Source organism: Staurois parvus, unplaced genomic scaffold, assembly GCF_062004578.1.
Source record: "Staurois parvus isolate SC_StPar_1 unplaced genomic scaffold, SC_StPar_1.0 ptg000533l, whole genome shotgun sequence".
Classification (NCBI taxonomy): Eukaryota; Metazoa; Chordata; class Amphibia; order Anura; family Ranidae; genus Staurois; species Staurois parvus.
In genome coordinates this window covers 362,579-385,763 of record NW_028318329.1, presented here as the reverse complement: position 1 = coordinate 385,763, position 23,185 = coordinate 362,579, and the positions used below count along the sequence as shown (strand labels likewise).

The window sequence follows — 23,185 nt, the reverse complement described above, 5'->3', positions numbered from 1 at the left end:
CAAAGCCACAGGTTTTTATTGTACAGCATCACAACCTTGGGCACCAAGCAGGCCAGTTACCAGCATCTTAACAATCAATGACTTCATTGGTTGGTAAGGAGGACATTGAACACCTGTAAAACATCCTAGTTTGCCCCTTCCCAACCCTTCTCTGTCAACACTAGGGTCATGTTGGCAAAGGGGGAGAAACTTAGGGAGAAGAGAATGATAGCATACTAGTCAATACCAGTTTGCAAAGGTGGAGGAATAAATCACCTCTGATGTTGGCTGTCCAATGTGTGTGGGATGCTGCTATGATATGTAAAACTATTAGTTTAATTTTTTATATTTTATAATGAGATGCCTCAAGAAGAATTTTAAAGGGTGCCTTTAATGATAAAATGTTAAGAAACACTGGCATAGAATGATGATATTGCTTTGGGAGCCACTGATGGGCCACAAAATAGGTTGTGTGAAGAGAACACGGCTCATTCTTTTATTACAGTGCGACGGTAATGTTTTAGGATGTCTAAAACACATTTCTTTAACAGGTTAAGTTCTTCTGCAGTGCATGTAGGAACATCATAGGACAGAATATGGGGTGAGGCAGAGAAGTAGTGTATAAACTACTACTACTGTATACATCTCCTAGATTGTAAGCTCGAAAGAGAAGAGCCCTTGAATCCCTCGTGTTTTGTTGCTGTATTGTCTCGTTCTGTCCCCCACTATAATGTACAGCGCTGAGCAAACCTTTTTAGCGCTATATAAATACTGTATAATAATAATAAACTGGTAAGATGAGCCAAAAGGTCAGACAGTAATTGACTACAAAAAAAGAAACTGTAGAAAAAAATGGGTCTAAGGACGTCAAAGGTAGGGGAGAACGCTAAATATATGGATCAAAATTTTGATCGATGTATGGTGACCATAGCAGTACAGAAGTCAATCTACTGATTGATTTCTGTACAACCACCTGCTCAGTTTTTCCTCATTGAACAGTGCCACCAGCTATAGCCAGCAGCACTGATCATTGTATTGTGTATGGCTGGGAAGTTTCCCCGCAGTTAAAATACAATAGCACAGTGAGGAGGATTCCCCTATCCACATTGAATGTGTATATGGGAGAATGGGCTAATTTTTTTCATTCAACGATCTGGCTGAACAAAAAAAAGACTAGCACATGGGCTGCCTAAGGATTTTACCGGTGACATTATTGATTGTGGTGGCTTGATATCTAGTCACCAGCTTCCCTTTTCCTGTTTAATTTCCAGGCTTTAGCTGACTTTCAAGCTTAGGACTATATAGCAGGAGAGGCAGTGTTAGCCAATTTTCAGTGACGGCAAATAAATTAAGAAGGCGGTTATGTTTCATTGTATTCCAGAGAGCACGTTAAAGTGCTTTTAGATGGTTGAAAGAAGTTTAGAAATTATGGGAGTGGAAAGGAGAACCATACTTAAGAAAAACATTGTCTAGATAAATGGTGTTGAAAAGGAGCTGAATGGTTGTGAGATATAAAAAAACTTTGCTTTCATAAATGGCTTAACAACAGTAAGGGAGACAGCCTTATTGGCAGTTCTATATGAGAGGAAAGTGGTAGTATACAAAGGAAATTACAGCAGATTGGGTTGCTGTTCACTAGTGGTAAACACAGGGAAGAGTTTTATTGTACTGTGAGAAATATTTAGGCTGTGCTACTTCTAGAAATGCTACTTGCCTAATTGGCTGATTGGAAGTTTTGATTTCACTGGCTCTATAAATTCTTAAAGCAACTAGCCTTACCCCTGGTTCACATATATGCGGCCATGCGGGCCGAGTTTTGCACGGGCACAAGAGCCCATTCATTTGCCCCGTGACATGCACAGAAGTCCCTGCACTTCTTCTGAAAACACATTCTGCACGGGAACCTCATTTCCCAGTATGGTTGCGTTTTCCAGTGCGGGCGGCATGCCATTAGAAGTAATGGCACCCACCCGCGGGTCCGCATTCCTCTGGGCGGGTGGTGTGGCTGCACGGATTTTCGTGCGGATCCGCAACGGCACCACCTGTACAGATGTGAACCTAGCCTAACCAGGCATATAACTTATCCAACAGAGTAGTAGTGCCATTCTACATATTTCTCACTCTACGTATTTCCTTGAAAGCTAATACAGTGTGCAGTTTAATATATATATTTTTTTATTATTTTCAGAAGAAACATACTTTTCTTTTTATCACATTGTAATGAACATTTGATATCTACTACTTGCAGCCAGCAAGGTAATAAGCTGTAGGGCAGAGAAACTGCTTTTTTGGAGACCCTTAAAGGTGCCTGTAGTCACTAGAGCAGTGGTTCTCAACCTTCCTAATGCCGCGACCCCTTAATACAGTTCCTCATGTTGTGGTGACCCCCAACCATAAAATTATTTTCGTTGCTACTTCATAACTGTAATTTTGCAGTGGGAGGAGTAGTGCCACATCATTGGTGTCAGTGGGAGGAGTAGTGCCCCATCACTGATGTCAGTGGGATGAATAGTGCCCCATTGTTGGTATCAGTGGGAGGAATAGTGCCCCATTGTTGGTATCAGTGGGAGGAATAGTGCCCCATCATTGGTGTCAGTGGAAGGAATAGTGCCCCATCATTGGTGTCAGTGGGAGGAATAGTGCCCCATCATTAGTGTCAGTGGGAGGAATAGTGCCCCATCATTGGTGTCAGTGGGAGGAATAGTGCCCCATCATTGGTGTCAGTGGGAGGAATAGTGCCCCATCATTGATGTCAGTGTGGTGGAGGGGGGAATAGTGCCCCATTATTGGGGTCAGGGGGGGAATAGTTCCCCATCATTGGTGTCAGTGGGGGGGGGGGGGGATAGTGCCCCATCGTTGGTGTCAGTGGGGGGAGGAATAGTGCCCCATCGTTGGTGTCAGTGGGGGGAGGAATAGTACCCCATCGTTGGTGTCAGTAGGGGGAAGAATAGTGTCCCATCATTGATGTCAGTGTGGTGGAGGGAGGAATAGTGCCCCATCGTTGGGTGTCAGTAGGGGGAAGAATAGTGTCCCATCATTGATGTCAGTGTGGTGGAGGGGGGAATAGTGCCCCATCATTGGGGTCAAGGGGGGAATAGTGCCCCATCGTTGGTGTCAGTGGGGGGAGGAATAGTGCCCCATCGTTGGTGTCAGTGGGGGGAGGAATAGTGCCCCATCGTTGGTGTCAGTGGGGGGAGGAATAGTGCCCCATCGTTGGTGTCAGTGGGGGGAGGAATAGTTCCCCATCGTTGGTGTCAGTGGGGGGAGGAATAGTTCCCCATCGTTGGTGTCAGTGGGGGGAGGAATAGTTCCCCATCGTTGGTGTCAGTGGGGGGAGGAATAGTGCCCCATCGTTGGTGTATGTGTGGGAGAAATAGTGCCTCATCGTTGGTGTATGTGTGGGAGAAATAGTGCCCCATCATTGGTATTAGTGACACAAATGATGGGGCACTATTCCTCCCACTGACACCAATGATACTTACCTTGCTGACCCCTGCTCCAGCCTGGGCTCGCTCTCTCCCTCTCGCATCTACAGCCAGCATACCTGGCTGCAGCAGCAAAATTTGCACTTACCTGTCAGCTGTCTTCCTTCTCTGGCCGCTCTCCTCTTCACTCGCTCCGGCAGCTTCCTCGATCTTCTTTGATCTACGCGCGCTGCCGCTCGGCTCCTCCTCTCCAAGCTCCACCTCCTCGCCGGTGATTGGCCGCCTGTGTGCCTCTCCTGAGCTACAGTTCCGGTGGCCAGTCAGCGGCGAGGAGGCGGAGCTGTTGAGTGATCCCGGAGGTGTGGCCAGGTGACAGGGGCAGCATGTTATCCCGCCCACAAATCGCCTGAGACAGAGGAGCGGTGTCTCGGTCCCTAAGACCATCGGAAATATGTGTTTTCCGATGGTCTTAGGCGATCCCTGTGAAATGGTCGTTCGACCCCCAAAGGGGTCGCGACCCACAGGTTGAGAACCGATGCACTAGAGGATGGTTGGATGTTTGAACTTGATTCAACAAAGGTCTAAGTACCCTAAAGGCAAACAATTTTCTGAGGCTTATGTGAGGGTGAATGGGTGGTGTACTGCCACAAGGTAGGGTTTTCGAACCTGATTGCTTCTTTCCCCAAAAGGCTGCCAGTGTTTGCACTTAGACAGGATATCCCACAGTCAAAGCATTATGTGTAATCTGTCCACTTAATAGATCATCATCTATTGTCTATAGGTTCTTCAACAGCTGTTGTGTTGAAACAAACCTGGCAAGAGAGATCAAATTAGACATACTGCTGGGTGACTCAGATAAGGTTGCATTCTCTATCTCTTTCCTAGCAGGGTGGTAACTGTCAGGCTTACTCAATTATACACAGGCTGCCAACAAACTTGCCGGAAGTATTTAGCTTTCTTATTAGTTTTATAATCCCAAATCAAAAGGCTAAAGCTTGTCTATTGTAAGCCGCTTTAGAAAAAGAAACATTTAGGCAACTAAGCTTTTTTTAAACAACTGTAATAAGCTATAAATAAAATCATTTAGAACAGACAGAAAGACATGTGGGACACTCTGGATAATTATTAGACCATTGCATGTCCTGCTATTTAACTGAATGGATAGATAACTTTTAAACATGAGCTGTTGAAGGGAACTTAGGAAGACATCTGTTATCCATCATAGATGAGGTTACAATACAGTGCTGTAGGCTGCTATTGTGCAACCTCCAAAAACAATTCCAGTTCTAAATCAGTGTAATATAGAGACAATCTTTGGAACTAGATGTGTTAGGTAACAGTCAATCTACAAAGGAATTAATGAAAGTTTAAAAGATAGGAATTGTAAGTTCTGATACACGGATTTTTTACTGTTATATAAAAACACTGCATAGTGTGAAGAGACAACAGTCTTGGGGCTCATGTACACAAACGATATTTACCTTTGTCAGGTAACAGCCATCCTGACAGGTTCTCTTTTTTTTTTTTTTTTTTTTAAATCAATTTTACCACAAAATGGTTGGCATAAAATAGCGAATGTATTATTATATTGGCAATTGACATTCCCTTTTTTTTTTTTTTTTTTTTTATGTTTTATTAATTTTTTATTATTTTATTCACATAGAATTGACATTCCAATTTTTCATTAATTTTTTATTAATATTTGTTATAATCACATATAATTTTTTAATTCATATTTATAAATTAATTTATGTTAATTGTATATTTAAGCACCATAGAAGTAAGTAATGATTGGATTATAGGTGGTATATTAAGAAATTCACACAACCAAAAAAGGTTAATCACAAAAGGTTGATAATATTGGAGCGCGGTACAGTATAAGAATTCATAGTTTAATTTCATACACCTAGAGAGGGTGTAATTAGTGCCTGGCGATCCAATATTTAATAAATATTCACTTAAGCACACAATTAACACTAATAATAGAGTAAGTTAACTCCTGGTGGCTCACAAATAACTATTCTATTAATATTATTATAAATGCTGCTCTATAGCACAAGCAGATAATGGTTTTTCAGATCAATTGTTAACAGAGATGAATACTTTTCTTGCCTCAAGCTGCTGTTTCTATTCGCACGCATGCGTTTCAGCAGCACTCCGAAGGACAACAGCTGCATTTGGCAAGAAAACTGTGATAATCCTAAAGTACCTCCTTAATGAAATGGGTAGGTTTGTGTATTACTTGTAGCCTGACACCTTTAAAGCATTTTGTTCATGCATTGCATATGACCGTATTTTGTTGTTGCTGTTTTTTTTCCAGCTGGACCCTTATACGACTAGCAATGGTAAAGCTTGCGGTTCATAATCTTAAGAATTTCTTTCCAATTACTGGACTGGAATTAACAGGTTGGTCCTTCTTTTTCACATTTATTTTCCCATTTCCATTATTTATATGAATAGTTGGTATACCTTTCCCAGTACTTGGAGGGCATGTTATAACATAAGGAAGAGTTGAGCCAGCAATGACCTTCAGTCCTTGAGATTTTGGTCCATGTTGACATGATTACATCATGCAATATTCACACATTTGTCAGGTGCACTTTCACGCTGCACGTCACCCATTCTACCACATCCCAAAGGTGTTCTGTTGGATTCAGATCCGGTGACAGCCTACCATCTTTAGGCCTCAAAAGAAATCAACATACATCAGACAAGGCTACATTTTTAGAGGCTTCAACTGTCCAGTTTTGCAAGCCGGTGCCAATTGTAGCTTTAGTTTTCGCTGTGTTCTTGACTGGCAGAAGAAGTCTTCTAATGTTATAGCCCATCCACGCCAAGGTTCAATGTTTATTCTCAAATGCTTTTTTATGCTCACCACAGTTTTAAATAGTATTTTTCTCAGTTGCCATAGCCTTTCTGTCAACTCCAGTCAGTCTGGCTGTTTTCTCTGAACTCTGTTTAGCAAGGTGTGTTTTTTTTTCCACAAAACTGATGTTTTTTTGCACTAATATGAGTAAAATTTAGGGACTATTTTGTGTGAAAATCCCAGGAAATCAGCAGTTACAAAAATATTCAACGCCGCTTATCTGGCCCCAATCATAATGCCATGGTCAAAATCACCCAGATCATTTTTTTCATTCTGCATAATGTTATGCATTGTGCTCCTGTGATTAGCACATATTTTACTGATCAGATAATTGCATGAGTATGCAGGTGTTCCTGATAAATTGCTTGGTGTGTGTATGTATATGTGTGTGTATATATGTGTGTGTGTGTGTATATGTATGTATGTATGTGTATATATATATATATATATATATATATATATATATATATATATATATTTGCTTTAGATTTAACTATGTTAATCATGCAGAACAGGACAGAATACTTCAAGACTTGTAGTCCTAGACCATGGAGTTATGTGCCACTACTGCCATGTGATTGGACACTGCAGAGGCTTTGATCCCATTGCACTCTCATATAACCATTGAAACCCCAGTTTTTTTTAATAGTGTCTTTTAGTGATGGACCTCTAATCCAATTGAGTTTTTAGGATTACTCTTCTCTCTGTGGCTATGTGCAGAATTTTGTGATTAAAGGTTTTGTCGGCTGAACCTGCTTGCAAAAGGCATCTTATACTCATGGCTTTTGATGGTGAACAATACTTTAAACTTTGAAATGGTGGTCAATTTCAAGAAGTCTGCCTACCAGTGTTCCCATCTCCTAGAGTATATTGGACAGGCAAAAATGTTTCCTCCTCAGGAAAAGATTGCTCCTATGAGGTCCATTTGCCAGAATCTCAGGTCAACCAGGCTTCCCACAATTTTCTTATAAATAATTGTTATGGGACTCATGGTAGCCTTCCTCAAGATGGTCCTCTTGGCTCATTTCCACTTAGGACCCTTGCAAATCAACATTCTACTTATGTGGAACAAGCAGCTCCTTTGGATCACCCACTACTGCTATGCAGCCAGGCAAAAGTCTCCCTGGCATGGTAAACTTCCAAATCAGCCCTAGAGTCTGGGAAATTATTCCTTTCCTCTCTGGAAGGTAGTAATTATAAACCCAAGGCTACAATTACAAACATTAGGCTGGGACGGGGGGTGTAGAATTCCCTGAATGTCCAGGCAAACTGACCCTCACAGGAGCTGATGCTCCCCAGCAACATTCTGTGGCCTACATAAACCACCAAGAGGGTGCCAGAAGTTGCGCAAGCCTGATTTTCTCCTGGGCAGAGAACCACATTACATCTCTCATTATCTACATAACATACTGGAAAATCAGCAAGTGGATTTCCTGACTCCTGGACTGAGGCAAGTGAGTTCTCCATCCAAAGATCTTTCTGATTCGTTGTCAGAAATGGGGAACACCAAAATGTGAACAGATTCAACAAAAAACCAGATAGGTTTGTGGCCAGGTACAGGCCCCTGGCTCTCACTACTGGCATTTCTTTCTTCTGAGTTCACACTGGTATATGCATTCCCTGCAGCAAGGATTCTTCCTTGACTACTCCACAAGATATAGGAAGAATGGGTTCCAGTGATCTTCATCACCCCTAAATTGGCCCAGGAGAAATTGGTATACAGATATACACAGATTCCTGGCGGACAACCCTTGGCCTCTTTCAAAATCGGTCAGACTTCCTGTAACAAGGCTTTCTGTTCCATCTTGCTTCTTAGTTGCTAGTTTTAATGGCATTGCTGTTAAAACCTAGGGGCATTTCTGGTGGTCATATTCACTTTACTCATGATTAGAAAATCTACCTCCTATTGGATCTGCCATTATACCTAGAAGCATACTTTGGCTGATTCAAAGCCAGAGTTCTCAATCCCCTGTATATTCTAATATTCTCTCCCTCACATCCTAGCCTACTTCCAGTCTGGCCTGGACCAGCATCTTATTTTTAGTACTATAAAATGCGTTTCAGCCTTATCCACTCTATTCCAGAAAACTTTGGCTTCAAACTTTTTTGTGAAGACCTTTGTAGAGAGATTTTCCCGTGTCAATCACCCACTCCAACCTCATTTGTAGCCCTGGGATCTAAATCTGGTACTTTCAGTTCTTCAGTTACTTCTCTTTGAACCGATTGGGTGATCTCACCAGTAAGGGATCTCATGAGTAAGGTGGTCTTCTTGGTGGCCATTATCTCTATCAGGCACATCTTTGAGTTGGAGGCTTTTTCTTGTAGGGAAATTTTCATATCTTAGAAATAAAGTGGTCCTGAAACCCAGACCCTCCTTCTTACCCAATGTAGACTCTTCCTTTCATTTCAATGAGAATATTATACTTCTTTCCTTATGTGCTGCCCTGTAGCACACCAAGAAAATTTCCGTCCACTGCTTGGATGTAGTTAGAGCAGTTAGGTCCTACCTAGCTGCAACATCTTTAAGAAATATTGAGCCTTCTTTGTCCTCCCTGAAAGTCCCAAGAAAGGACAGCCTGCTTCCTCTTCCACCTTTGCTAGCTAGCTAGCTCAGGCAGCTCATTTCCAGAGTTCATGCTCTTAAGGAAAGGATTCCTACCTTTGCTACTGGGGCCCATTCCATCTAATGTGCCGGTCTTCTTTCTGTCGGCTTTTCTGCATTAAATATCCTTTTCAAAAGTTTGCAAGGCTGCTACCTGGTCCTAAATTCATGCTTTCTCATTTTTTTACCGGATGGATCTCTAGGCCTCTGCTGAACGTCGGCCCCAAGGTGCCTCAAGCTTTTTTCTGTATGCTTCAGGTCTGATGATAATTTTTTATTTTTAAGTGGGCTGATTTGCTGCTTTTTGCTATGTTGTTGCCCAACCCTCAGTTTATGTTTTGGGCATGTTCCATAGTGTATGACTAGAAGTCCTGTACTATGCCATTAAGATGATGGGAATTTTGGCTTGCCTGTAAATGCCATATCTTGGAGTATAGTACAGGACACAGGTCCCTCCCCTCTGTCTTCTGTCTTTCCATATTGCTTTCTACAAAACTCAAAGTTCCAGGGAGTGGATTGGTTTATATGCAGGTGCATTTTGGGCATTCCAGCAAAGCTTTTGCCAGTGTCCAATAAGCAACATATAACCCCATGGTCTATGACTACAAGTTCTGTACTGTACTCCCAATATAAGGAATGTACAGGCAAAATTCTCATTTTTCCCCACTATTTGTATCTTACTAATATTCTGAATTCTGAAGATTAAAGATTTCTTGTAAACCATATCAAATCCTTTTATAATTTAGAGCTACCTGTTAAGTCTCCGCTTGGTATTGCTGTTGTCAAAAACCTAGAAAAGTGGGAGCAGATTCTGCATGAAAGAATGGACCAGTTTGGGGGCCCGCCTCCTAATTATATAAACACTTTGCCAAGTGAACTAGCTGTTGGCGCAGGACCTGCTATTCTTCGACATAAAGCAATGTTGGATCCAGAAAATACACCATTCAAGTGAGTAACAGTGATCACCAATGCTAGATGTGAGACATATAAAGGCTGCCTTATATTCGCTGACTGATATACTGTACTATTTTCATAAATCTGCCTTTGAATAATAACGCAAGTATGTAATACATGTAGATGTTGTTTTGCCTGATGGACTGATTTACAAATATTAGTTATGTTTGTTTTTATATGTTCTTAAAAGTAACGAGCTTTTAACTGATGTTTATGTTTTTTTTAATGTTTATGAAATAGGGTACACCAGTGACATCTGTTTTGCAGATCAGTATAGATTTTCTAATGAGAGCGAGCGCACAGCTCAATTTGTTCAATCTTGTTGAATGTCTGTATGGAGTTATGCAGAGCAAGAAGTGTGGAGGGGGAGGGATTATTTGGCTGCATGTGTATAATTTGAGTGTCCGCTATTAAACTTTGAAACAGGCATTCTTATAAGGCAGTTAAGATTAGCCTGGTAAACACATGAAAGGGATGTTAAGATTCCCCTGCTGGCTGAAAATTGTAAATCTGAAATACTTCTATGCAATAATTCATATATTGCAGCTTAAAAATGTTAAAGTGGTTGTAAAGGCATATATTTAAAAAAAAAAAAAAAAATGTTTTACATACTTGCTCTGTGCAATGACCTCCTCCTCTAGAGTCCCCCATCAGTGCTCCCAGCTCCTCCTCTTCTCTGTGCACCCCCATAGGAAGCTTCTTGCTATGGTGGCACACCTGTACAACCCTGTGAGAGGGGAGAGCGAGAACCAGTGGTGCTGCAGGTGGGCACAGCACTGGATCGATACGGGACTTGGGTAAGTATTTAAGTAGAGGGGTGGAAGGTATTTTACCTTACTGCAGGTAATACATTAAGGTAAAAAAAACCTTCTGGCTTTAGAACAACTGTAAAAATCATATTTAAAAATATGATATGTAAAAATGTATTTCTTTCTCAATTGAGGGACACAGCTACAAGTTTTAAACTTTCTATTAATACTGCAACCTACTGGAGAAATGGACACTGGTAAAAAAAAAAAAAAAGTTAGTACACAATAACCTCTCCCACAATAGCATGCTTCGGTTTTTTGCCTGTGTCCTCAGGATAGTGGATGTATTTTTTGAAGGCCTTATGTTTTTGTTCAATTCAAAGGTGTTTCTACTCTCAACAGCTGCTGGTAGTTTCATGCAAGATATGTTAAACCCTGGAATTCTTGTCATTCAGGCATGGAGCGCAGGTTCTTCCAGGTCATTAGTATTTGGTGTGTGACCACCATACATTTCTAGAAGTTTTCTCCAGTCATGAACTGCTGCTGGTAGACTTAGATCATATATACAGTTGTGTCCAAAATTATTCAACCCCCACTGAAATTGAGTGTTTTGGCCAGTTTGACATTGCTTTTGATCATTCAGTCATCTTGCTTACATTTACATTAAAGAGGCACTTGTAGGTCAGACAAATATAACATAACAGTTATAATGAAATAACCACAAATGTCTTTTCTGTGCTCACAGCATTATCAGTTTTATTCAACCCCCAAGTGACATTCAATCTTAGTACTTAGTACAGCATCCTTTTACAGTTATAACAGCTTTTAAACGTGAAGCATAGCTTGACACAAGTGTCTTGCAGCGATCTACGGGTATCTTCGCCCATTCTTCATGGGCAAAGGCCTCCAGTTCAGTCACATTCTTAGGCTTGCGCACTGCAACTGCTTTCTTTAAGTCCCACCAGAGGTTCTCAATCGGATTTAAGTCTGGTGACTGCGATGGCCACTCCAAAATGTTCCAGCCTTTCCTCTGCAACCATGCTCTAGTGGACTTGGAGGTATGCTTGGGATCATTGTCCTGTTGAAAGGTCCAACGTCTCCCAAGCCTCAGGTGTGTGACGGACTGCATCACGTTTCCATCCAATATCTCCTGGTACTGAAGAGAATTCATGGTACCTTGCACACGCTGAAGCTTCCCTGTACCTGCAGAAGCAAAACAGCCCCAAAGCATGATTGACCCTCCACCATGCTTCACAGTAGGCAAGGTGTTCTTTTCATCATAGGCCTTGTTCTTCCTCCTCCAAACATAGCGTTGATCCATGGGCCCAAACAGTTCTAATTTTGTTTCATCAGTCCACAGAACACTATCCCACAACTTTTGTGGTTTGTCCACATGGCTTTTGGCATACTGCAGTCGACTCTTCTTATTCTTTGGAGACAGCAAGGGGGTACGCCTGGGAGTTCTGGCACGGAGGCCTTCATTACGCAGTGTGCGTCTTATTGTCTGGGCTGAAACTTCTGTACCCACATCTGACAAATCTTTTCTCAGTTCCTCAGCAGTCACACGGGGACTTCTCTCCACTCTACGCTTCAGGTAGCGCACAGCAGTCGAAGTCAGCATCTTCTTTCTGCCACGACCAGGTAGCGTTTCAACAGTGCCCTTTGCCTTGAATTTGCGAATGATGCTTCCTAAGGTGTCTCTTGGTATGTTTAACATCTTTGCAATCTTCTTATAGCCATTGCCCTTCCTGTGAAGAGAAATCACCTCTTCTCTTGTCTTCCTGGACCATTCTCTTGCCTTCACCATGTTTGTAACCACACCAGTAAATGTCTAGAAGGAGCTGAGTATCACAGTCATTTTAAAGCTGCCTAATTGGTGCTTATTATGCTTGATTGCTGCTCGGTGACATCCACAGGTGTTTTCAATACCTGATGGAAAGCACCTGTATGAACCTCTGTTCTTCAGAGTGGTAGTCTTTAAGGGGTTGAATAATTGTGGCAATGAAGAAACCACATAAGAACCATTTACTACTGTATTACATAAACAATTGATGTCATTTTAGTTGCATTTGGGTAGTTACAACGTCCTTGTAGGATTTGATTCTGAATACAATTCCAAATGTACACTATAGTCCCTAAACCCCTTTACAGCATTGGGGGTTGAATAATTTTGGACACAACTGTAGAAAGTCCTGGATATCTTTTATTTACTTTTCCCAATTAGGGCATTTTTTCTCATTTATTATTATTATTATGCAGGCTTTATATAGCACCAACAGTTTGCTTAGCGCTTTACAATATAATCTATACTGGTGTTCTTTTTACCACAGTTTGGCTTCCAGTTCACACAGGACATTGCTATTTAGGTTACACTAGTATGTTTGGGGATTCCATATTGAGTTGTTAGCCAGGGCTGAAGCAATTATCCTGTTCTTGCCTATGTGCCTAGCTGGATTGAGGTAGGTTGAAGCCCATTTTGGGTTTGGTGTAAAAATTATTTTTGGAATTGCTTTTTCCTTTGTACATTTCAGGTAGGCCACATGGGAAGCCCTCCTCTTTATTTTCTGCTATGTCTTTATCATGGAAATGTTAATATTTTATTCCCAACCTCCTGTACTACTAGTGGTGGAGTTACCGCACACGTCCTGTTGCAGTCTAGGTACTATCAAAAGCTTAGCCTTGGACAGGCTGCTCAAGGGCAAATGGTTCTGTGCTAGCCCAGACCTTAAATACTCAGACCATGGTACTCACGGAGTTCCGGAACCTTGTCTCTGAACACACAGGCCCCTAAACACCATTACCAGTCAATACAGCATTCATCCATCATCCATCATCTCTCCAGCTGCAGCCTGACATAGACTTTGACAGGTGACCTGCAGCAGGACTGGACGCTGCACCTATCCCACTCAGGAGCAGTGCACCTGACCCCCTAAAGGTCCTTTTACATGGGGGCCATCAATTCAGTACCATTTTGTGCTAAGAAAAAACTGATGAATACGGATTTTGTTTACATCAGTTTGTATGTCCATCTTCAGTTTACCTCAGTTTGTGCATGTCTTTGTTCAAGTTTACTTCAGTTTACATCCGTTTTTTCTCCTTCAGACTTTTTTCCTTTTTTTTCTAGAAAACTAAACTGGCTTGAATGTAAGCAGCAGTTAATTACATCCATCTGCTCATAGACATGCGTTTTGGTTCAGTCTGGGTCCATCTGAAAAACTGACAGACGAATCCAGACTGAAAACCCATGTAAAAAGGCCTGCTGAACAGGTTTTTTGTTTTGTGTCTTTTTTTTGTTTTTGCCAGTGTCCATCTCCTGTAGGCAGCAGTATAACCTAATTGTTATCTATTGTCCCTCAATAGACTCCAAAAAGAGGATTTTACAGTGATTACAAAAAAACCTATAGTTTTTTTTTTCAGTCTAGAACAGGGGTCTCTTAACCCTTTTACCTTGGAGGAACCCTTGCTAAAAAAAAAAAACCCTGATACAATGTTCAGATGCATAGCTCACCATAAAACATTGGTTTGATTGACGAGCTGTTGATATAACTACATTTTTTTTTATAAATAGGATTAAATATACAAAATATTAAAACTTGCCTATTTAATGTAAAACATGTGCTTGCGTTTTTTCTGCACAGATGCTGAGTTTTGAGTCAAACTTGAAATAATAGGTTTACAGTATGTCAGCAATGCAGAGCACAAGGGTTCGGCTGGTCACATTAAATTGGAGGATGGCTGGGCACATTACAATAGCAGAGCAGTTTCCTTCACATGCAGAGCAGCGCAGGGAAGCTGTTGTGTGTCCAGTTCTGGCACACTATTCCCTTCCGGTCCTCCTCATTCATCCCATGTGATATTACATAGAAGCACTTGGGATGGTCAGGAGGGAAGGAGGGGCCGGCAGGGATCCGTGCATGACAAAGTATGCTTCCCTGCGCCGCTCTACATACAGGAGGAGCATTTCATGATAGCAGTGTTGGCTAGGTGGGGATGTGATCTATCCATCACCTGCCAGAGACTGACGGGTAGATCTTGGCAGAACCCTGTTTAAGATGTCTAGAGCATAATAAAGACAAGATAGATTTACTGAACCTGGAGCACTCAGAATCTGGTGAAGCTGTGCATGGCAGCCAATCAGCTTCTAACTAAAGCTTGTTCAATTAAGCTTTGGCAATAAAACCTGGAAGATGATTGGTTTCTATGCAGAGTTGCACCAAATTTTGTACTTTCCAGTTTTAGTAAATAACCCCTAATATTAAAAAAACACTCTGCATCACCTTTTAAAATACGACTGTTCATATTAATCAAATGTTGATGCTAATACACTTTTGAATTCTGTGATACAGATCCAAAGATTATTCTGCACTTCCTGTGAAACGTCTTTGGCATTACCTGGTCAAACAAGAAATTCTGCAGGAATCATTTATAAAATATATCTTTACAAAGAAGAGAAAGCAGAGTGAGGTAAACACTGGAAAACAAACTTGTCTTTATGCTTTTCATCATTATTTCTGTGTGTTTTGGTTTTGCTTTTACCGCCTGTTTGAAGTACTAGCAATTTCTAGAGCAATATATTATATTGTGTGTATTTATCTTTAAAAAAAAAAAAACTTAAGTGGCTAAACTGCTCTGAGTAAAGGGGTTGTTAGTGCCCCCAGTCTTTAACAAATAGCGCGTATCTTCCTAGTAACATCAATGCCCGGTTCACACTGATGCGATGTGGGATTCGCAGTTTATTCTGCGCATTTCCCGCACTGTATCAGAATCGTACTCCATTCATGTGAACCGCTGCGGGTGTCAATGTTAACTTATCTACGTCCCCAAAATGGTTTGCAAAACGCAGTGCGATTGGCTGAATCTGAACGCATTTAGTGGTAACACATATGCGATTCGACTCCAGTGCAGAAAAAAGGGGTCCTGCACCTTTCCTGAGGGTGTTTTGCGAATTGAGCCATGAATCAAAATTAAACAAAATAAATGGCTCAAACCGCACTACAAAAGAATTGCACGTGATTTGTACAGGAATGCGGTATGATTTCTGTCCAAATTATATGCGGGTTCCTGCACCACATCAGTGAGAACTGGCCCTTAGAACTCAACATCAGACAAAAAGAGAAATCAATTAACTACCAGTGTTTTTTGGGAAACATTGCCAACTCTACAAAATTCTGAAAATCAACTAAATCTGAGATCTGTGTAATCCAGAGGATTTTATTGCAGGGTCCTCACATGTGTTGCTGGGCACAACTAAGCTTTGTATCCCATGATTCTGTGCAGATACCCCTGTAGAAGAGTTAACATTGAAATAGAGGCATTCTTAAACCAAGTACACATGGGCTGAAAATTGGCCAGTTCAGCAAAGAATTGGACGAATTTCAGTCTATGTGTAATGCTTTCTGTTCAACAGTAGCCAGTCTCATGAGTGGCTTCTGTCGAACAATTATGCTGGAAAACCAGTATTCAATCAGCACTTCCAGCCAATGGCTGCGAGTGCTGATCAGTGTAGTTTGGAAGGGGGTAGTCCCCCTGTCAGAATACATAGGCACAGCAGGGAAGATCCCCGAATCACACATCTTTGTGTTGATGCAGAGATATGTCCGTTTTGTTTTTTTCTAATTCAAGCTGCTGGTTAAACAAAAAAATTGCACGTGTCTACCCGGCTGTAATCTGGTCTCTGTTTTTACTTGTGATAGCAGCTGGGAATCGGAGCAATGGAGTGCTAGTGGGGTCACCTCCAGCTATGTCTGAGTGAAAACCAAAACTCTGGATAGATGCCTCTTTTCATTGCAGTGCTTTCACAAATGGGAAACCCCTTTAATTATTTTCTGAGAGCAGTTGTTTCCCAGCAGTGTAAGAAATGTAGAGCGTTTTCTTAAGTTCCAATATTTATTTTAAAAATGGTAAGTATGCTTAAGAACATGCAGCAATGAAAGGATCCGTGTAAGTATGACTTCTCTGCCGTATTGTTTTGCTTTACCAGTTTACATTTGTTTATGTATTTAATTTTTTGTGATATGCTCATTGTCTGTAGGTTAAAGATGTGCATTTAATGTGCATGACAAAGCATCAGAACCGTACTTGTCATGCTAATAAGATGATTTTCAAATAGTTATCTGGAATGTCTCATTCTTTTTGTTTTTTTCTTGTATGTGTTTCTTTGTGCATGTGTTTTCGTGTTTGTGACTGTGTGATGTCATGTAGTCTGTAGAAGACAATGCGGAGCGTGTCAGAGTAGACTCCGTAACAGATCTTCAGAAAAACCAGGTAGTATGTCTTACAAAGGCTCCTACAACCTCTAGCACTCACTAACATGTTCACTGGTACCAGCATTTTATGTCTTCCATTTTGGCTGTGGTGTCTTCTGGGTGACAGGTACTTCATTGCCTTTATTCACGTTGCTGATGGTATGCATTAAATGTTCAAAATGTTTCATATAATGGGTAACCTTAAATGATGCGGACTCCATTATTTGATGATCCAGATGCAGAAGAATCTCTCACCTTGAGCAACTTACAGATGTATGTCTGATTCTGAAAGCTTGCATATGTACATGACAGACAGAAACCCACAACACTACCACTGTACTCTGCCTGTCAAAGTCACAGCCATGGAGAGAACAGCTCTGCTAACATTCCCATCATTGGCAGTGGTGGCCAAAGGAGTTTTCCTCCAATCTGCCCCTAGGTGGACCAGGTTTAATCAGTGTACTTGATCCACAAGTATCCAACGTGTGCACCTTAAGTCATACAAAAGCAAAGGAAGATGCTTGCCCTCAGCAATAACCAAAAATGCCAACTTTTCAGATTGGTCTTTTCTGGCTTCTATGTTAGTTCTCTGCTTTTAACTCTCTTATAGAATGTTTTTTTTCCAATATTTTGTGTACTTTGGTTTGGGAAATTCCTCTTTATGTCTAACCATTGTGAGTCCATAAAAATGCTATATCCGTAAAGTGCTGGAACAAGTGAACACTGCATGTGTTAAAACTTGTTGTATGTGTGCTTTAAGAAAACTAAAACTCCTGTACTTTCTGTTTTGATGTAGACAATCTTCTTTCTTGTAGGTTGAAGCTGATCTAGGTTACCCAGGTGGAAAAGCAAAGATCATTCACAAGGAGTCTGACATTATAATGGCTTTTGCTGTTAACAAGGTAAAATGCACAGAAATGTAAATGCAGAACTCTGCCTTACAAGTAACTTAGAACTAAAATAGGAAAGCCAATTTAAGTAAGCTTTGTTTTATGCTTATAAAAGTGTCTTATAGCACAAATAGTTAACCCCTTTAACACTGCGTGCTGCTTTGGCATTTGAATGGACTGTCAGCACACCTGCACCAATTTCTTTTTTTTTTTTTTTTTTAACACAACATGCAAATGGTTGACATTTGTGCTATGCGCTATCTAGGTGCAGAGAGGTGCTATTCACCCCCCTAGATTGTAAGCTCCAAGGAGCAGGGCCCTCCTAACCCTCTTGTATTGAACTGTATTGTTGCTGTATTGTCTCCCGTTATATTGTAAAGCGCTGAGCAAACTGTTGGCGCCATATAAATCCTGTATAATAATAATATTCAAATTGAATGGCACTGCAATACACTGTAATCAGCTCTATGAATGGTTTCCAACTGCATGCCGGTACTGAGACACTGATTCAAAAATATTGAATTCAGACACAGTTTGGCAATCGGCATATTTCAGAATAAAACTTGCAACATTATCCTCCATACTTGAATTACCACCACCAACCCTTGAGTGATTGCAGGTGTTGTAATAACCTGTACCTGCAATAATTGCAAGCATTTGCTACGTTGCACAAGTGTTTATTTGCAGAAGGAGGAATTGTGCACTGTAAATCCAGTTTTGTGCGCTGGACTTAGTGAAGGTGATTTTATGTGCTGAGTGTTGGTTATGCTGTGTAAATCTATCACATAGTATGTGCCTAAGCTTTCCATAATTTATTGACTAGATAATAATCCAGATAGGTAAGTAATTTAAAATATAGTGTTATAATGAATGATGGTATTACACATTGCTGCCACATAAAGCTGCAATTTTCCATTCCCTAAATAAAGCTTATTTAACCAAAAATTATGGTTCGGTAATTACGGACATCTTTTTTTTTTAATGTTTAAATAACCGAATAATTTTATAATATATGATATTGCATACGCTTTTCCATATGTCTAGTACACACCAGAAAACTGTGTTTCTCTGTGTTCCAAAGCTGAGATTTTAGGCAGCAAGTTTTCATAATATCGCTCTGTAACACACAGAAACACATATAAATATACACAAATGCGCTGCAACGAACCTCACACCTACAACAATTAGGTCATAGGAAACATGCCTTTGAAAAAAAAATAATATGCAGAAAAATGTGCATAAGTGTGTGGAAGCGCAATTCTACCTCAAATGACTGCATGCACAGTTTTATACGTATACGTTTTTTTTCAGTGCCCTGACATACACTTTTAAAAAAAACTCTATTGTATGTGTTTCATCTAGGCGAACTGTAATGAGATTGTCCTTGCCTCTACACATGATGTACAAGAACTTGATGTGTCAATTCTCCTGGCTGCACAACCTTATGTCTGGATTGGAGAAGAATATGACAGAGAATCTAAAAGGTTTTTAACTTCCATCTCTGATTTAGTGTGTTTTTTAATGTATAAAGTCAATACTAACAAGTTCTCCTCTTTCCTAGTTCTGATGACCTTGATTTTAAAGGATCAACCACTGCCATTCATCAGACGGGTGTAGCTAGTTTTAACCTTGAAAAAATGCAAGCTTCTTCATCCATGCCTTGGCTTGGAAGCGGACAGACAAGCACTGGAGCTGGCATTGTAGGCACATTTTATATTGTTTATTAATATGTGTGTGTGTGTGTGTGTGCGTGTGCGTGTTTTTTCAGGGCATTATTTCCCATTAGTCCTTCCTTAACTCACAGTTTACTAAAAGTGAGTATGTATCATGCTTCGTTGTAGGTGGAATAGTTTTATCTTTTTAAACCTATAGTTGCCAATCTGGCTTCAAAATCTCATCTGCAAATTACCATCTATTATCCTTTTTATTAATAACTAAGCATACAATAGTCTCCAGTGCATTATGAACCTGATACGTGAGGGCTTGTTTTCCTCCACTTGCATTTTACAGTTCAGTTTTTTTCAGTTGTGTCTGATCCTATCAATGCATTGATATGTAGTCTGCATTTCAGGTGTTTACACCTGCAGCTTGCAATTCAAGTCCATTGAAGTGGTATCTGTTAAAAATGCAACACACATTTAACCCAGTGTGTTCTGGTGGGAACAAGCCTCAAAATATGTGAAACCTGAAATGTTAAAAAAACAAACAAACTGTATAAAGCCAGGCTAATTGCTAGAGGCAGCTAGAAATATTACCTTTAGGTAATAAGGGACTTCCCATTAGGCCCTTTTTGTGATCACAAGTACATGTTCTAAATGAAAAAGCAGTCCCTTCAGATGTTAAATATATTAGCCATGTTAAATATATTGTACACTAGTAATTTATTTTCTCTTAGATGGAGAACTATTTGGCACCAACTGTCTTTTGTGATGTTTCATTAATCCCTTCTCGCCAGTCTCCCAGCCCTTTAACAGGATCTAAATGCCAGGAGGCACACATTCCGATCATGTGGCCACTGTAATTGGCAGTCACAGCAGCCACATGATTGCAAAGCTCTCAGTTGCAAGTATGCATCAGGAGCTTTCCAGTACACACTTGTTACTGTGCTTGGAGCGCACTCTCAGCACAGTAAAGTGTTTACCTAGGGACCCATAAATGCAGCTGCTCAGCGTTAAAGCCCATCCACTGAGAGGCAGCATATATACATCACAACGGCGGTAATAGGTTAATTACTTTCAGGACTTTGTGCATTAATTTGCATTCTCTTGCTATATTATCCCCCTGACTTATTTTACCTCTTTCCAAGACATTCTCTTTAAAAACAATATAGTTTGCATATATTTTCCTTTCTCGTCTATTGGGGGATACTGGAAGTCAAATACAGTCAGGTTATATTTCTGTCTACAGGTGATTTGGACAGTGGCCAAAAAAAATTGTAATCCAGCCCCCATATAACCACTCCTTCATGCAGTATGTTTCAGTTTTTTGTTAGTGTTCTAGTAAGTTGGATGCCTTTCACTGCACCACTACTTGAACTTGTCTCTGTATAGCCACTATTCAGATCTTAGTTTTCTCAGCTTAGCTTTGGAGGCTATACCTGGACCTCTCTGGACTGTACATGCAGACTAGCCTGGAATGTCACCTTCGGACTGGTTTCTGCATTGTGGTGTTTTCCAGATCTGAAGGGCCAAGCACTGATGTAATTCACTGAAGATATGTTCATGCCTGCTCCGCTTTCTTTTTCCTGATATTTAGCCTGAAGGAAGCACTATTCTGACCCTGCTTTTGAAGCACCACCTGTTTGTCCGGTCTTTGTTCCATGACCCACCTACAGTGACCTAGTCACCTCCAGCTCCCTAAAACCCACATCGGCAACAGCTTGCCTTTGTCTCGCATTGGGACTATTTGAGTTACCACTGCACAGATTAAACATATCTTAGCTCAGACACAGAGAGAACAGTCCTGCTGCCACGGGTGACCTCAATCCATACTTCCCTAGCCATTCTGGGAGTGTTTACTCTGTATACCATGAAGGAACTACCACTTGTAATCTGTAACCCTGAACCGTTATTTGGTAATACGTTTTTCATCGTTGGAGTTTCAGTTACTCTGTGGGTGAGGCTGTCTTTTCCACTCAAGACCTTTTGGAAGTTTGTCAGTTACTGAAACTCCAAGTGTACTCCTGCACCATCCCCTGTAGAGTCTATCTGTAACCCTCATGAGTCTTTAAATCAAGCTGGTCTTGTGGTCCCTGTCACAATCTCTGATTCAATGTTTCAGCAGTTTATCTCTGAAAAGACTGTTTTTGAAGCACCACTCCTCCTGTGACCTCAGATTTACAGGGGGCTGTTTCAGACCTTACTGATGCAGTGCATATTACATCTGGAGGATCAGCCTGCTGTTCCAGTCCTTGGCTCTTTTAGAGCTTCTACATCTGCAAAGACCTTTCCACTATACCCACTATATAAGACTTTCCTCTATATGAACTGTAAGGATCCTGAAGAATCCTGGGCCTCACCTGAGAGTGTGTTGGAATTTGTAAATTGGTGGTTTGATCCCAACCTTAATATGAGGTTATGAGAAAAACAAATATGCATACTCACTTCTATGCTGCATCCTCGATGCAATGCTGCAGCTGTCCCACATCAGCTTTAAGACTGAGCACTGAGCAATCACATGACCACTGGAGAGGAGGGCAGTGACTGTTAGTCACTGATGTCTGCTCATTCAGCGTTTACTGGAGGGCCATGCTGGGGAGAGGGCAGGCGCAGTTAACTTCCGCTTTCACCCCATGTGCTGAGAGGTAGAGCCGGCTGTTAGGTGGATCTTCACAATATTTTTAGGGTCCTTCCAGAGCCTAGAGCTGCTCTGATGAGGATCAGCTGATAGCAGAAAATAGCCTGCTATCATCTGACTCTAGGTCACTGGAGAAAAAAAAGTAAGTGTACTCCTGTGACCCACAAGAGAAGTATAGCCAAAAAAGCTTTGGACATACTTCCCTTTTAACAGGGATAACACTGGACTTGCTAATGGCCTGCTAACCTTTTAATATCCCACTGACAGACAGCTGGAGTCCCTCTAGCTTGTCTTGCCCTTGTCCTGTGTTGGCGCTGATTTTGATCTTTCGAACAGTGTCAGAATAGGTGGATTCCCTCCGCCGCCAGGGTCAGTCCCCATTTCATAGATTGGATAGACCAAATGTCTGACTCTTTCTGCTATAGTTGTGATGTTTTGCTACAAGCATCTAAACTTGTCTCACATGGGACTGATGTCCAAATCTCGTGTAGGTAACAATATAACCTGGTTGTATCTGAATTCCCATGTCTCTCAATGCACTCAGTGAAATAGATTTATGGCATGTACGAAAATCTTTTGTTTTCCTGAACTTTCAAACTATGTTCACTACTGTTTTTTTCTTTGTTATTCCTAAAAGTTGATTAAAAGGAATCTGAATAATGTCAAAAGAATGGCCTCACACCCTGTCCACCAATATTGTGAGTATAAGATTCAAATGTAAATATTGCTAAAAAATATGAAACTTAGAACCAGAACACTGACATTGTTTCATCAACTTTACACTAGATCTTACTGGAGCTCAGGATGGCAGTGTCCGTATGTTTGAATGGAATCGACCACAACAACTTTTATGTTTCCGCCAAGCTGGCAATGCTCGGGTTACCAGGTTATACTTTAACTCTCAAGGCAACAAGGTTTGTTATTTTATCATGTGGTATAATATTTGGGTTACCACACTTCTTTGTGGGACGTTATCATGTGACTAGCTGCTATTCCCCTTTGGTAGGCACCAAAAAGGGTGAATTATGAATTCTAGCATGATGGAAACCTAACAGCCATTGAATAGTGTAACAGTGTGATGCTAGAATCTGATTGCCACCTTCAGTACTTCATTTTCTGCTCTAGTTTCCACAAATCAAGTCAACTTTGCCCCATGTGAATATGACTACCTTCTTTAAC

At 40.9% G+C, this 23,185-nt stretch overlaps 1 protein-coding gene across 6 annotated transcripts in view; it reads left to right on the top strand.

Annotated features, from left to right (window-relative positions):
- DMXL2 (Dmx like 2) overlaps positions 1-23,185 on the top strand; it is a 210,425-nt gene that overhangs the window by 173,759 nt on the left and 13,481 nt on the right. For 4 of the 6 annotated variants that reach the window (XM_089690563.1, XM_089690560.1, XM_089690559.1 and 1 more), the window contains 9 exons: positions 5,725-5,810; positions 9,619-9,820; positions 14,922-15,039; positions 16,777-16,839; positions 17,636-17,722; positions 19,073-19,194; positions 19,272-19,410; positions 22,644-22,704; positions 22,793-22,920. In XM_089690563.1, the coding sequence (XP_089546689.1) occupies positions 5,725-5,810; positions 9,619-9,820; positions 14,922-15,039; positions 16,777-16,839; positions 17,636-17,722; positions 19,073-19,194; positions 19,272-19,410; positions 22,644-22,704; positions 22,793-22,920 (1,006 nt within the window). The remainder of the gene's footprint in view (positions 1-5,724; positions 5,811-9,618; positions 9,821-14,921; positions 15,040-16,776; positions 16,840-17,635; positions 17,723-19,072; positions 19,195-19,271; positions 19,411-22,643; positions 22,705-22,792; positions 22,921-23,185) is intronic. The other 2 variants (XM_089690562.1, XM_089690561.1) reach the window with 1 other exon arrangement.